Genomic DNA, 15,957 nt, shown 5'->3' with positions numbered 1-15,957 from the left:
GTCTGATGATCAACCTTTTTGTACATGCTCATTACTGTTGATGACAAAGCAAAGACAGAATTTTCCCTGAAATAGATCTTTATAGAAGTCTTTATGAAAAGTAACAGCATATAAAATATTGGTTAGTTCTAGAGGCTTTTGCTAACAAAACCTAATGAACTGCAAAAAGAGATCTTTCTCAGCTTTATTCTGAGAACATTTTCTGATTCAATTATGCTTCTTGTAAAAAGCTGTTGAAATGTAGATAGATGTATGTTCACTTTTTATGGCAACACCTTTCTGATCAAATTTACAGGCCAAAATCACACGCTTTCTTCCCTCCCCTCCCATAGTCATAATTTACAAGAATATATTATTTTCCAACTTTTTGTGTCTTCTTTCCTCTTAATTCAACTAAAAGCTAAGACTAGTTTCAATCAACTGTGAGGGATGGGTAACCTGAGATTTTGTACCAAGATGAATACTTCACATCAGGGGAAAAAATGGTAGTCTGTTTCTGAGAAATCTTTCTTGGCTTTGTTTTTTCAGCTTGAAGTGCAATCTTGTTGTGTATTCCTTCCGAATGACAGCCTGCCTTCCCCAAGTACTATTGTATCGGGTGACATTCCTGGGACTGTGCGAAGCTGGTACCACGGGCAGGCCAGTATGCCTGGCACACTTGTCGTCTGCTTGCCTCAGATAAAGATTATGAGTGCTGGACACAAACACATGGAACCATTGCAGGAAATCCCATTTGTTGTGCTGAGACCCATCCTGGAAGAAGGTAGTGTGATAAATTCAAAATACTTACTCTTTAATTTCCATTTTTAACTGTTACGAAAATTATCTTCATTTTATTTTGAAGGCTTCTGATGTTGTGCTGCTTTTTTAGCAGTATGTTATGTATTATTGATGGCTAGAAATACTAATGACAAGGTTTGCCCCACAAAGTGAAACTCATCATCAAGGAGCTAGTTCTTTGATATCTTTTGTATGTTTCTTGAAGCCAGAAGAATTCAGAAGTGCAGTTTTTACCTTCATTGGTTTTGTCATTTGAGTTACTGTGTAGCCACAAACGGTTGGTTTGACACAACAGGAGGGGGCAGTGAGTTGCGAATTCTAAGACAGAATGGAGGCAGGTTAGGAAAAACTTCTCATGCCACCGTTGCTGGCCAAAGAAAAAAAAAAAGTCTTGGGTCTAACATTCAGACTGGATATTAGGAAAAAGGTTCTTCACTGAGAGGGTGGTCGGTCACTGGAACAGACTCCACAGGGCAGTGGTCACAGCACCAAGTCTGTCAGAGTTCAAGCAGCATCTGGATAATGCTATTAGTCATATGGTATAGCTTTAGGTAGTCCTGCAAGGACCAGGGAGGTGGACTTGATGATCCTATGGGTCCCTTCCAATTTGAAATATTCTGTGATTCTATGTGAGACAAGAAAAGACATTCATAAATATAGCAGACTATTGAAAGAAAAAAATGTTACTTTAATTTTTTACTTTATTGGTAATCGTGATAGGCAACAGTTGTGTTCTATTTTGTGGCTATAGGGATTGTAGCAAAGTTTTTGTAGATTTGAAGAAAAAACATTGAGAAGATTTGTGCAAGTGTTTATGGGGGGATGCTCTTGTGCATAGGCTCAGGTTGTGAAAAAGTACAGTAGTTCTTATTTGAAAAACTAATACTTGATACAGGTTTGAGATGTAGACCAATTTGAGGCAAGAATCAGCTTTTAACATTCTGCAACTGACTGAGAATTGGAAGGAGGGGATAAACTGTAAAGGACCAAGCAAAATACATTTCTTTTTTTAAATAGAGCTGTTAGAAATAATCAAAGTAAACAGTAAATGGGTTTACAGCATTATTCTGAAGGAATACTGATATACAAATCTTATTCTACAGATATTCATATGAAAAATTGTGTATTGGAAATAGGTGAGGCAAATATCCCTAACAGTCTTGAGTCTTGGGGTTTCAGTTGATTTTAATGGCATCCATGAGATCTAGCCTTAGATCCAAGTTTAAAATTTCAGTGGAAAAGCCAGTTGTTGTGGTTTAACGCCAGCAGGCAGCTCAGCCTGGCACAGCCACTTACTCCCCCTTAGTGGGACGGGGAGAGAATTGGAAGGGTAAAAGTGAGAAAACTCATGGGTTGAGATAGAGACAGTATAATAGGTAAAGCAAAAGCCGCACACGCAAGCAAAGCAAAATATGGAATTAATTTGCTGCTTCCCATTGGCAGGCAGGTGTTCAGCCATCTCCAGGAAAGCAGGACTCCATCACACATAACGGCTACTTGGGAAGACAAATGCTGTAACTCCAAATGTCCTTCCCCTTCCTTCTTCCCCCAGCTTTTATTGCTGAGCATGACATCATACAGTATGGTATATCCCTTTGGTCAGTTGAGGTCAGCTGTCCCAGCTATGTCCTCTCCCAACTTCTCGTGTACCCCCAACCTACTCACTGGTGGGCTGGTGTTAGAAGCAGAAAACGTCTTAGCACTGTGCAAGCAGTGCTCAGCAATAACTAAAACATCCCTGCATTATCAACACTGTTTTCATCACAAATCCAAAACACAGCACGATACCAGCTACTATGAAGAAAATGAACTCTATCCCAGCCAAAACCAGTACATCGGTGTACAGTTAGTTCATCATTGTATTCTTGAATCTTTTGAAAGATTTGTTGCTGTTTTGTGTATTTCTTCTAAGCTGAAGAGAGGGAGATGCAACAATTTTCCTGTTTTCTGGGAAAACTATTCTGTTTTCTGCATACTTATTGCTGAAACATAAACAATTATAAAGGATATGATATGAAAAATTGTCAAAAGCATGTTCAAGAGCTGCTCCTGCCATCTGAAATTTGTTTGGGTTTGTGTTTTCTCTATCCCTTTGTTCTACCACTTACATTGGACCCTTTTCCTCCTTCCTGTATTTTACCTTAAGTCACAGCAACAAAAATAAAGTTGTAGTTTTTAATAATGGAAGTCATATTAGAGATCCTGCCAATCGAAAAGGTAAAAAAAAAAAAAAGAGAAAAAAAAAAAGAGAAAAAAAAAAAAAGAGAAAGAGAAAGGTTGTATGTGTTTTTCCTAATAACTTTCAGTAGGAATGATCTAATTTGCTAATCATAGTGAGAGATAAAAGATAAATAAATTTAACCCAAGTCTTTTGTTTGTTTTAAACTGATGATGTAATTTAAACAATTTATGAAAGTAAGAATTCATTTGAATTTTGTTAAACCCAGATTCAAAGGAAAGATCCTAGTGAAAGAAAAGAATCCCCCTGGTTGGGATAAAGCCTATGGTAAGGAATTTATTTGTGTGTGGCTTTGTGCTCTGGGAATAATGCCAAACAGAAGTTCTCACAATCTTGATATTTTTGATTCTCTGATGGCGCTGTTGCCTTCTCCCATGCCAAAATTCCCCCCTTAAACAGACTATTAAAAAGTTTTTTCAAAGCTTTTAAGTCACCTTCTTTCTTTTTTCCCATGTAGAGGTAAATAATTTTTATGGGCTTTCATTAGGAGAGTCTCTTAATTTGCATTCTGTCTTTGAACAATCTTTGTGGACATACCATCATTCTTAAGACATGTTGCCATCTCTTTGAAATTACATGTATTCAACCTTGCCTTTCCTGGAAACTATTTTTTGAATCATTTCTTCTTTAATAAAGAAGATTTAAGTAACAAGCATGTTTACAAAGATGCATTGTTACTTTTAAGCAAGCTGGGTGCTCACTCGTATTTTTCTTATTACATGAAAAACTAAAAGAGGAGGAAAAGGGAGCGTAGTCATACTGTCATTTGGGGATATTGCAGCCTACTCACAGAGACTTATTGACCTCAAGATGTCAACATGTTAAAAATAGCTTCTACAGTATCCCACAATCAGGTCTTTCCATTTGTTTTCAGAGTTCTGATACATTTCTTTTCTGAGGTAATTTTAGTTTGTATGGATACTTAAAAGAATATTTTAAGTACAGCACTTATTCAGAAACATAATTTAGCTCTGTCATACTGAGTAACTTATGAACAGAAACGGATTTATCCTGTTGAACTGCTGTTGAATAACAGATACAACTAAATAAGTTCACTAAAAGGTATTAAATTGCATTAAGTATTTTATAGTTCAGATCAATCAGATGATTGATCCATGAGGTAGTATTCACTGAGGGTATTTAAACAGAATCGTAGAGCAGCCTAGGTTGCAAGGGACCTCAAATGATCATCTCGTCCAAACTTTTGTGGGAAGGGGAGTGTAGATGAGATTATTCAGCACCCTGTCCTGTTGCATCTTGAAAACCTCCACATCCCTGGAGAGGTTGTTCCAGTGAATGATCGCTCTTACTGTAAAAAAATTTCTTTCTTATATCATCATGAAACCTCTCCTGTTGGAACTTGTACCTGTTGCCCCTTGTCTTCTCCATTTTGGTTCCTTGTAGAAAGGGGGGCCTCTGTCCTATTTGTAGCTGCCCTTTAAGTAAAATAGTTGCAAAGAAGAAATTAGATATTTAGAAACTGAGTTTGATCAGAACTGAAATGTTTAGAGAACTGCTTAGGGTGAGTTGTGACTTTTTGTTCATGTTTGTGTACATCCAACTTCAAATACTTGACAATTCATCTATATACTCTCTAAGTCCCAACCTATAGTGATAGGATAAAATGTGATAAATGTGCAGCTGGACAAAATATTTAGTTATTATTCAGACTTCTGGACTGCCAAGTGACTTCCAAAAATTTTAAATGTTGTAATAGAGAAATAAATTGAGGACATGAAGGGAAATAAAATTTTGCTTTGGATAAAGCACTAAGTTTTAGAGTAATAATGGGAATTTTTTGGCATCTATGGAATGTTCATATGTTTAGAAGTTTACATTTTAAAATATTTTAATTCAGACCCTTTTCCTGGCTTCCACTCATATTTTTAAGCTAGTTACTTTTTGTTTGTTTGTTTGTTCCCCCTGCTTCGATCCTTTTTTAATAATCCTTAACTAGCACATTTAAAATATTCCTCTTTGGGTTCATACCAGTAACTTTATGAATCTGTCTTTGTAAAAATGTTTGGTTAGGTCAGATACAGATACTTAGGTAAGACAGAGTAAAATACATTTTAGAAACCAGTGTTCAAAATATCTTAAAAATGTTGTTGATATTACTGGATATCATATTCATCTTCTCATATGGATAGCTGTATACAGACAATCATGTAACTCACTGTATTCCAAACATTTAAATCTAAGAGGTGGCTTTTATTTGTGAAATTTGACAAATTATATAACCTCACAGATTTTTTTTAGCATATGTGTAAATGTAATAAGTTGTCCAGTGACTTAACAGAAAATTAGGGCTTCTAATACTAGTGTGTGAATTAATTATAATGAAATGTATTGTTCATAAACTACTACAATATAATAGCAGCATAAAAGGCATTTAACTGTTTAAAGTAGAGCAGCAATAAGTTTGCCATACTTAGAAGTTATAATCTTGCATTAAATTTTAAAAAATGCTCAACTTCAATACAATAAGTGAAAAATAATTTCTGTAAATTGCAAAGTGAATATCTGACATTAAAATAGTGTGCTGAGATTATATTCACTGTCACCACGTTAAACATGGTAATTATTGTATTTAACTTATCTGTTATGTTTAATGACCGTATAAAATTAGTTCTCACATTCTAGTGACATTCTTCAGTGCCTGAATAGCAATGAAGTTCTGCATAAACAACTTCTTAATGTTATGTTCAGCTGTTAGAGCTCTCTAGTAGCTGGGTTTAAGTTAGAAAAGCCTGTGTGTTTGTGCTTACATTTGAGGTCTGTGGAACTGAGTCTCATCTGCTGAAAGCAAGCTGTGGACTTGGGCAGGGCCCTTAGGGCTTCCGACTGCGTGTACCTAGGATATGCAGCCATACGACTGCTTCCCTGTTGCATGACTGGGAGGAAGCAAAATAGTGACCTAACATGTAATGATTGCAATATCTATTAAACATTGCACGTCACATGAGAATGTGAGCACATTGGAAATCCATGTAAAGACCCTGCAATGTGGGTACAGAAAGAGAAATGAAGACAGAGTAATCAAGATGCTTTTTGGACATTGCAAAGGATACCTTTAGCAAGCCTGGGAATAGATCACAGATCATATACATGATAAAACTTTCATGATCGCTCCTACCACCACTAATTTTAAACAGACAAAATTTCTCTTTTATACAACTGTCAACATTGTATACGCAACATTGTCTACAACTGCCACTTCTGCACTCTGTTTCTTAAAATAAAGAGAAGTGTCATATAAAAGTGAGAGCAAACATATAACAATTATCAGTAGTTAAGTACATTTGTCAATATTGTATGTCATGCATATGGAAAAGCTTATAATGAACATTAACTCTAGCTAAGAAAAAAAGTGCATCAAGTGACTACCAGAGAAAGTGTTTGCATACAGCAAAAACTTGAAATTATACATATTGGAAAAATAACTCAAACACTCTGTAGGAAAGGAGTCTTGCTAAACTATTGCAAATAGCAGATAAATGATCATAGAATCATAGAATGGTTTAGGCTGGAAAGGACCTTGAAGATCATCAAGTTCCAACCCCACTACCATAGACAGGGACACCTTCCACTAGACCAAGTTGCCCAAGGCCACGTCCAGCCTGGCCTTGAACACCTCCAGGGATGGGGCCTCAACAGCCTCTCTGGGCAACCTGTGCCAGTGCCTTACAACCCTCAAAGTAAAAAACTTCTTCCTAATGTTTCATCTAAACCTGCCCTCTTCCAATTTAAAGCTGTTCCCCCTCGTCCTATCACTACATGCCCTAGTAAAAAGTCCTTCCCCAGCTCTCCTGTAGGCCCCCTTTAGGTACTGGAAGGCGGCAATAAGATGTCCCCAGAGCCTTCTCTTCTCCACGCTGAACAGCCCCAACTCTCTCAGCCTCTCCTCATAGGAGAGGTGCTCCATCCCTCAGATCATCCTCATGGCTCTCCTCTGGATGCACTCCAGCAGGTCCATGTCTTTGTTATGTTGACTTCAGAGCTGGATGCAGTAGTCCAGGTGGGGTCTCACGAGAGTGGAGTAGAGGGGCAGAATCACCTCCTTTGACCTGCTGGCCACACTTCTTGATGCAGCCCAGGGTGCAGTTGGCGATGGTGAAAGCCAAATCTTTGAAAATTGTCTGGTCTTTCTGTCAGTCAACTGCCAAAGATCTGAAAGTGGTATTTATAAACTTAAGAAGTCTTCAAAGCAGTTGAAATAGATTTTGAATACATTTTCAAGTTTTTTTACATCAGTAGTGATGTTTGAGGAAATCAAAAATAAGGATTTATGAGAGTGGTAGATCAGGAATTAACCAGAATCTTCAACATACTAGGAGTTTTTCCTTCCTTCCTACTAATAAATAATTTTTGAAATAAATCCTATAAACAGTGTTGCTTTTGATGTTTGGACACTTTGAATTAATTATTTAAATAGTTTCATAAAACCAGTCAGCAAAGTAATGCAGGTATAGTTTTTTAAAAAACAATAAATCAAATGTATGTACAACAACAAAACAAGGATTTATCAGGTGGACAGTTGCAGTATAATGTTAGAATGGTCACATAGTGTGAATGGAGCTGAAGAAGAGGTAACTCATGACGTAAGGGGAAATCTTATAGTTGTAAATTTGCCATATCTTTACTACAGTGTTTGTTCAGTATTCTGTGGTTTCTGTACATTGGTAAAATTTGATTGGTATTTTCCTTTTAAGGTAGATAATGTATGCAGCACAGTAGAGTTAACATTCAGTATTTTCTTTGGAGATTCTTTCTTTCTAATCCATGAAATATAAACTATGTTAATTTACTGTGGTGGTCACAGAGAAAAACAAAGTTCATGCATAGTAATGAGAAACATGTCACTAGAGTTGACTTTGCATTTGAATTTTTTCCATCTATTACAATTAATATTTCTTGGCTGACTGAACTTGGAAAAAATACAGATTGCTAACTACATTTAAATTTCTAATCTGAAACCTTTCCAAACTATTTTCAAATTACTTTGGCTGAGCTGAATTCCTCAGTATGCAATAGCTTCAAAATAAACTACTGAATTTTTCAGTTCTTTCTTCAGATGAGACTCACAGACTCTCCTGATGTATACTCCTGACCATATAAATTTATTGCTGGTGCCACCTGCAGAAGAAACAATAGAACTCTTACTAAAATAATATGGTAAAAAGATGTTTGGATCCAGCTTTATTTTAATTTCAAAACTTTTCTGAAGTTTCTTTTAACTAATCACAGTTAAAGCTTAATTGGTGCTATTTCTTAGTGATGTGATTTCTCAGCAGGACCGTGTTGACCATAGGCCACACTAGGCAGCACACACTCTCCGTATATTGTTTAAATACACTAGTTTGAATTTTTTATTGCCTTTTGAGACTCCAAGGGCCCATCCCAGTATACACTTGTATTTATCTGCCATCTTCTGTTCTGATTCTCAAGACTGGCTCCCATGTTTCTAGGGCATTAGATTAATTTGGACTCTTCTTACCCATTACTCCAGGTCCAAATCTTGAAAATTAAACCTCAAACCAAATAATCTACTGAATTTTGATATAGGCAGGAGAACTTTTCTCCTTCGCTTCCTCCAAATGAATGTGCTCTGTACAAAGATGAAGACTGTTTCAGCCCAGGCTGAGGTTGGTGGATGCTCACCAGGCTGCTGTGTTTGAATCTGAGACTGCAGCCACCCACTTTTATGTTACTTTGAATTGGGGCAGGCAGTTTCTCTTGGTGGACTGAAAATTCACGTGCTCAGCACAGACTCTCTATCATTCAAGTGGGGACAAAAAGGCCCAAATTCCTCAGCAGAAAATCTGATAAATGGAATGATGAAGACTTTCTTTAGAGGGGAAAAAAAACCACCCCAAGCCTGAAATAATTGTTATGCTTTTGTACTTCTAAAGAGCAAAACCCCACATCTGTTTCAGGTAAAATGAGAATTACCCGTGTATCTTTCATTGTCTCATTTTCCTCATTTCTGTTGAGCATTCTTTGGGGTTTGGTTCAGTGTCTCTTGCAGTGCCTAAATTCTTTCTCTGGGACCCGGTTATCCTATGTGGGATTGTATTGGGTTTACATGGCAAGGTTTTGGTAGTGGGGAGGAGTGCAGGGGTGGCTTCTGTGAGAAGATGCCAGAAGCCTTCCCCCATGTTGGATGGAGTCGCTTCCAGCTGGCTCCAAGACGGACCTACTGCTGGCCAAGGCCAAGCCCATCAGTGGTGTTAGTAGCACCTCTGTGTGTGGGACCCCACGCAGGAGCAGGTTTGAGTATAAGGAGGACGGAGTAGCAGAGACAACATGTGATGAACTGACCTCAACCCCCATTCCCCGTTCCCCTGCAGGACCCAGGGCAAAGGTGGTAGAGATTTTGGGAGTGAAGTTGAGCCTGGGAAGAAGGGAGGGGTGGGGCGAGATGGTTTTAGATTTGTTCTTATTTCTCATTATCCTACTCTGGTGTTAACTGGCAATAAATTAAATTAATTTCTTCAAGTCAAGTCTGTTTTGCCCATGACAGTAATTGCTGAGTGATCTCCCTATACTTATCTTGACCCAGGAACCTTTTGTTATATTTTCTCTCTCCTGTCCAGCTGAGGAGGGGAGTTGATAGAGCAGCTTTGGTGAGCACCTGGTGGTCAGGCAAGGTCAAACCCACCACAAGGATTCTGCTTCAGTTTCCATGGTCTGTGTTCTCAGTTCCTTTCAGCTCTAGCTGGTAGAGCTGTTGAAGGTTTTCTCTCACTAAGAAGACTTCCTGTTGGCCTTTTAAAGACCTACCCAAATAATTCTCCCTGTGGTTGTGCTTTGGAAACTTTCCCTTTTCTTCCCCATCTATTGAGAATCTAAAGAAAACGGGTTGTACTGAAGTTGCAGCCATTTTGTGGTTCAGCCGGACACTGCTAGTTCCCTCACTGATTATTCTTCATAACCATTCATGGTAGGCTGCCTCCTAAATGAAAGTGCTCCATGTATGTCTGTAGTAATTTGCTTTAACAAAATCCATCACCATTCTGTTCCTAGGAAGTCAAGCAGAGGCAGTGGAATGAGCTAGGCTGTGATCAAGGTCTCACTTACCTGAGCAGTGCATTGGGATAGGCTTTACTCTGTGGCACCACTCTGTTCAGATGCAAGCTGTAAATTTTTGGAAGAGAGATAATTCTTCTTTTTAGTATTAAAACCTGTAAACACATATAAGTATATAATGTAAGGAACTGCCTCTGGCATCCATATGCTGAAATAAGTGGGGGGTGGTTTCAGGATACTCCTCAGTTTGAGGAAAGTCATATCAAGCAAATTAAAGACTATGTTGTACACATTTGTTCACAGTTTGGGGTTAAAATTCCCAATGAATTTCAATTTTTGAAAAGTTGTAAAAAATTTATTACTATTGTTTAGATTTCAAGGTATAGAATGGAATTGATGGTGGAATTTTATTTGTGAGAGTTTGGGATCAATTTAATGGTTGTTGATTGTACTTGCTGACTTCTAAGGGGTTTAGGATAAGACCTTTACTGAGTTTTGAGAAAATAATTGCCTAGTTTTTATTATGGAATTTTTTAACTGTTTTCCCTTCTTTTTAATCATTAGGTGATGCTTTTCCATGGACTATTAGTCTGCATCATTTCAGTATATATACTCTCCTTGGACAACAGATGACACTTAATTTAGTGGAACCGATGGGCTGTACTTCTACTTTAGCTGTTACTTCACAGAAACTGCTCTCTTCGGGGCCAGAATCCAGACACTCATTTGTTGTCTGCCTCCATGTCGACCTTGAGTCCCTTGAAATAAAATGCTCCAACCCCCAGGTTGGTACGTTTAATTGATTTATGAAAGGAAATTAAAAATAACTCGATTTAAGTACAATTGTTCTGCATTTTGTTGAAGAAGGTCTCTTCTATCTTAATTTTTTTTTAACTGGGCCATCAAGATCAAGGTGCTTAGATTAAGATTTTCTTTGAAGCTCTCTCAAGTTTTGTAATTTAAACTCTTCTCAAAATGTAATAGCTACAGTATAAATGCGTCTTTTGGCTGATGGAGTGAAATGAATTGCAGATGTACCATTAAATGCTATAGTGCTGTTCTGCTGTCACCATGGATTCATATATTGAAGTGGTTTAATGTAATTTTTTACTGTATTTTCATAGAACTAACATTTCTTCAAGCATAAAATGTTTTTTAGGCAATGGTATCCTTTAGTAAGGAAAAAAGCCCAGATGAATGTGTGTAAACAGAAGTTACCACCTCATTTATGTTTACTAAAAGGCAAAGATGTTGGTAGATTTGCAGAAAGTGCACCCTGGATTTTACTGACCTGGATCAAGTTTGCTGTAGTTCCAAATAGAACAGGGGTTTTATGCTGTAGTTCCAAATAGAATAGGGATTTTATGCCAAATTTTGAGTAATCTTGACTGCAACTTGAGTAATACTTTCTTGATAGCTGCAACATTTCCAGTGGTGCTGGAGAGAACACTCTTGTTCTTGGGAATTGCAGATCTGTTGAGGTCTGAGTAGAGCTCTGCATTCATACGCTGTCTGCTTCCAAGTTTCAGCCATATGTAAGATTTTTTCTTCGAAGGATGTCATGGACAAAATGGACTGTTTATTGCTTCATTTAATAGAACAAAAGGGCAAGAACACAAAGTATTATAATTTTGATCTGGTAGACAGCACATCACGTTTGTAAAGATTTATGAACCTATGGCCTAAGTCTGGGAATACTAAATCTAAGGTGGCTGGTGTAATTTTAATGTTATCCCTTGTGTGTCCTCATTACAATATGTTTCTCAGTCGCATGCAATTTTACCGGTGCCTCATTCCATGTTCTATGAATGAAACAAGTGTTTTAAACTATGTATTTGTTTTATCCTCAGTGTGTGGTCTTCTGCCCCATTCACTGCCTTCCATCCAAGTTATTTCTGACTCATTTGCTATATGCCATTGTCTTGTGTACTGGATAGGCTCACACTCACCAGGAAGAGGGTTAGGAGAGTGAGATTTCTCATTGGACGTGACAAATTAAAATTTAAAATTAAACAGCCTCAACAGGGTCTACTCGGACTTGTAGAGCTGTACGACAGGTGTGTTTGCACATATAAAGGGTTGTCACTGTGTTATATATGTGTAAATAGGAAAAGTCAAAATTAGGATTTTGCTGAAAAATTTACGTTTTATATTTAAAGACTTCTGAAAGCTTTACTTTGCAACTTTGTGGTATTTCCATAATGTATAATGAATTAATGTGCAATAATTTTACAGCCTATGGAAACCTGCCTTATTCTGTATTAACTTTCATAGAACTGTAGCTCATCTTGATACTGCAGCTATTCAGAGAATTGGCAAATATTTTGAGATGTTCATGTAGCAAAATAGTATCGTATGTTTGATGGGTATGCTCTCAGTGAAATTCCAGCAAATTGTCTGATCAACTCTGTTTTGTTTTTTTTTTTTTTTAATCTCCAATTAATCTCATGGTTAATATATGTAATACATTAGTAGTATTAATTTATAAGCAGAATGGCATTGTTATGAAGTGAAAGCCTTACCTAAATTGGAGTTGCAAATTAAGAGCTTTCCTACCAAAGTGTCATCAAATAATTTATTTTCCAAACTGTAAGAAAATATTTGCACTAAAAAATTTAAATTGCAAGCTCCATGTAAATCATATTACGAGTATAGTGAAATGTAGTTATAAAATGAAGTTGTACAGTGGAATATCAGACCAAATATTGTTGTCTTAAAGGGTGCCCTTCTACACTGTGTTGTTATTTTTTTGCTGAAGTGTTATAATGACCAAAAAGATGCAGACAAATTATTTGAGATTAGTGAAGATTCTTGAGCTGTACTTTCTTCCTTACATCTGCTTTACTTGTCCTTTCTGCTTTACTTACGCAAAAGGGGAAAAAAAACCCATCAGTTGTCTTTAACCAGATGTTCAAGAACGGAAAATGGAAAATACAATTACATAAACATCATTTGATAGTTATAAATTCACGGTAGAGTAACTATGCAATTTGACTCTTTAGGATGACAGGCTGTATTTTTTCTACAGATGATAGCCTTAAAGGAGGTGATGCTTAGTGAATTTGTTAAATGGTAGCAAAGGTGAAGTATTTTACTGTATGACTATTAAGATTTAATATGAAACCATGTTGTGATGGTTGTATCCATTTAAATTCAATAGATACTTCCAGTGTGCAAAATTGCCAGGATATTGCATTTTGTTGTAGTTTTCAATTTTGTAGTAATGTGTTATTTTTAAAGTATAAAATTCTGTAATATATTGAACTTTTCAGATTTTGCCAAGTAGTCAGTGGGGTCTTATTGAGTTATGTGTGGTTTTGCGGGGGAGGGTGTGGAAGCAGTGAGAGAGGGGAAACTTTTCTTAACAAATACTGGCAGAGTTATTCCTATTTTTGTCATACCATTTTTCTTCTTTTGAATAGAGTGTACTAAAAATAATTATTATATATTAACTGTTATGCTCAAAAATACTTATAAAGGGGAGAGGCCTTACACTTACATTAGCTCTTCCAATAGAATCAGAAATAGATTTCAAAACGCCGTGGTTTAATCCCAGCCGGCAACTAACACCACACAGTTGCGTGCTCGCTCTCCGCCCCCGCTGTGGGATGGGGGGAGAATCAGAAAAGTAAAAGTGAGAAAACTCGTGGGTTGAGATAAAGCCAGATTAATTGGTAAAGCAAGAGTCACGCAGGCACGCAAAGCAAAACAAGGAATTCATTCAGATCTTCCCATCCCCAGGAAAGCAGGGCTCCATCACGCATAGTGGTTACTTGGGAAGACAAACGCTGTCACTCTGAATGTCCCCCCACTTCTTTCTTCTTCTTCCCCCAGCTTTATATACTGAGCATGACATCATGTGGTATGGAATATCCCTTTGGTCAGCTGTCCCAGCTGTGTCCCCTCCCAGCTTCTTGTGCACCTCCAGCCTACTCGCTCGCGGGATGATATGAGGAGCAGAAAAGGCCTCGACTCTGTGCAAGCACTGCTCAGCAATAACTAAAGCATCCCTGTGTTACCAACACTGCTCTTAGCACAAATCCAAAACATAGCTACTATGAAGAAAACTCTATCCCAGCCAAAACCAGCACACAAATTCTTATGATTGAAAAGTGCAACCAACAAGAGAAGTAGAAATCCTTCCATTTTAATGAGTGACAACCATGGAATAAATTTAAGTGTATTAAAAATTAGCAAAGACATAACTTCAGCTCTTTGTTTGAAGTTTTAAAATTTTATTTACATACAGACATGTGCCTTCTTCTTTTTGTTTTAATGAGGTTTTGTTGTGAGGCTTTTTGGTATTTTATACTTTTTAACATATCTCCATGAAAATCATCTCCCTCTAATCAAAGTGTGCCTTTTATTTAGTGAATTTGTTTTGTGTCTGGTTTCAGAGCAGGATGGAGTATTAGAGTCATACTACTTGGCTGGTGATGTTCAAAGAGATGGCTACTGCTGAAATTGCAGCATCTCTGAAACAGTGGCTGAGATTCTAGCCTGAGCAATTTAAAAAAAAACACCTCCCTGATAACATAAGTAATTATCTTTAATGGCTATGCTTGTTGCAACCCCAATAAGATTAAAAGTCTTGTGTTAGATTAGCTGATGAAAACTCTCTTTGTGTATGAGCATGTATGTAAACACAGAAGTTGCATAATTCCTTCTTTTAGATTATTTTGTACCTTTATAGCATAATTAAATTTTTGGAAGCCTTGCTTCATTGAGACAAATATAGCTTAAATTATCCTTCGGTTTCTTGACCAAAAAATATTGGGGGGGTGGGGGGGTTTGGAAGCATGAATTATTTGGATACGTGCCTGTATCATATTAATTTTCTACAGACTCTTTTGCCAGGCTAAGTGTCATCACCATTAACATTAACACAAGTTAATGTTATATTACTCAATCAATCGGATGGATGTTATTAGTTGATCTTCCTGAGTTACGTGGAAGCGACTCATAAAAACTTAGAAATTTGTAATTAGTAAGTTAAAGGCTGCCAGTGCGTATCAGAGTGCTACAGATACAAAATACTTTAAAGCATGACTAAAAGAACATTTTGCCACAACCAGAGTTATTGTTTGTTTGCAGATTGTTCTGTATATGAAGACAAAAAAAAATACTGAGTTTATCTCCTTTAAGGAAAAATTTTGTCAAAAAGTATACGACCTGCTCAGTGTAAGCCTTGAAACTTCAAAAGAAAATCCAAGATGAATTAAGAAGGTTTTTATAAAATTCCAGCACTTCACCTCTTAAGAAAGGACTGTAGCATGTACTTTGAGACTTCATCACACACTCTCACGCACAAAATCAAGTACTGTTTTATATCAAATGTGGATTGACAGCAGTGTTTTTCTGCATCTGTTCTGCCCACATAAGAAGCCAGCTTCATAGAGTAGATGTGTCCTGAGGCTTAAAGTTCTTATAAATATGAGAATTTCCATTTGTTATAACGGCAAGTTGGGTATGGTATCCAGCTGTGGATCTGCAGTTTTCTCTGAGCGTGTTTTATACAGTATATTGCAGTATGTTGTCATACAAATTCCATGATTAATGCTTATTTACAAAAACTTGTGTAAATATCTTAGAACTGAGTCAAACAATGTGCAAGTTAAACAGTATTTTTCTGATATTGGAATGACATATGCCAGGAAACTATTGAGTTTGATAGTGGATATCCTTCCTAAAACACAGAACAGTGTCATATGCTGCGTGGGATCATTGTTTTAATACCATTTAAATGAATATTTTTTGCATTGTTAATATTTCATATAGTTTATATATTTGCCCTTTTCTAAAGGCAGTATATACATATGAAATATATCAGAAATTACCTTTGTTTAATTGCTAAAATTGATATTATTAAAAGTTTTACAAGACCATGTTATTGGTTATGTTTTTATGAG

General features: G+C 36.8%; 1 protein-coding gene across 1 annotated transcript in view; it reads left to right on the top strand.

Moving 5' to 3' along the window:
• Window positions 1-15,957, top strand: part of VPS13B (vacuolar protein sorting 13 homolog B (yeast)) — a 502,169-nt gene that overhangs the window by 268,284 nt on the left and 217,928 nt on the right. The window contains 1 exon segment of the mRNA XM_009891830.1: window positions 10,613-10,833. Coding sequence (XP_009890132.1) covers window positions 10,613-10,833 — 221 coding nt within the window.

Source organism: Charadrius vociferus, unplaced genomic scaffold, assembly GCF_000708025.1.
Source record: "Charadrius vociferus isolate BGI_N301 unplaced genomic scaffold, ASM70802v2 scaffold15, whole genome shotgun sequence".
In the NCBI taxonomy this organism is placed as follows: Eukaryota; Metazoa; Chordata; class Aves; order Charadriiformes; family Charadriidae; genus Charadrius; species Charadrius vociferus.
This window is presented reverse-complemented; position numbering and strand designations above follow the sequence as displayed.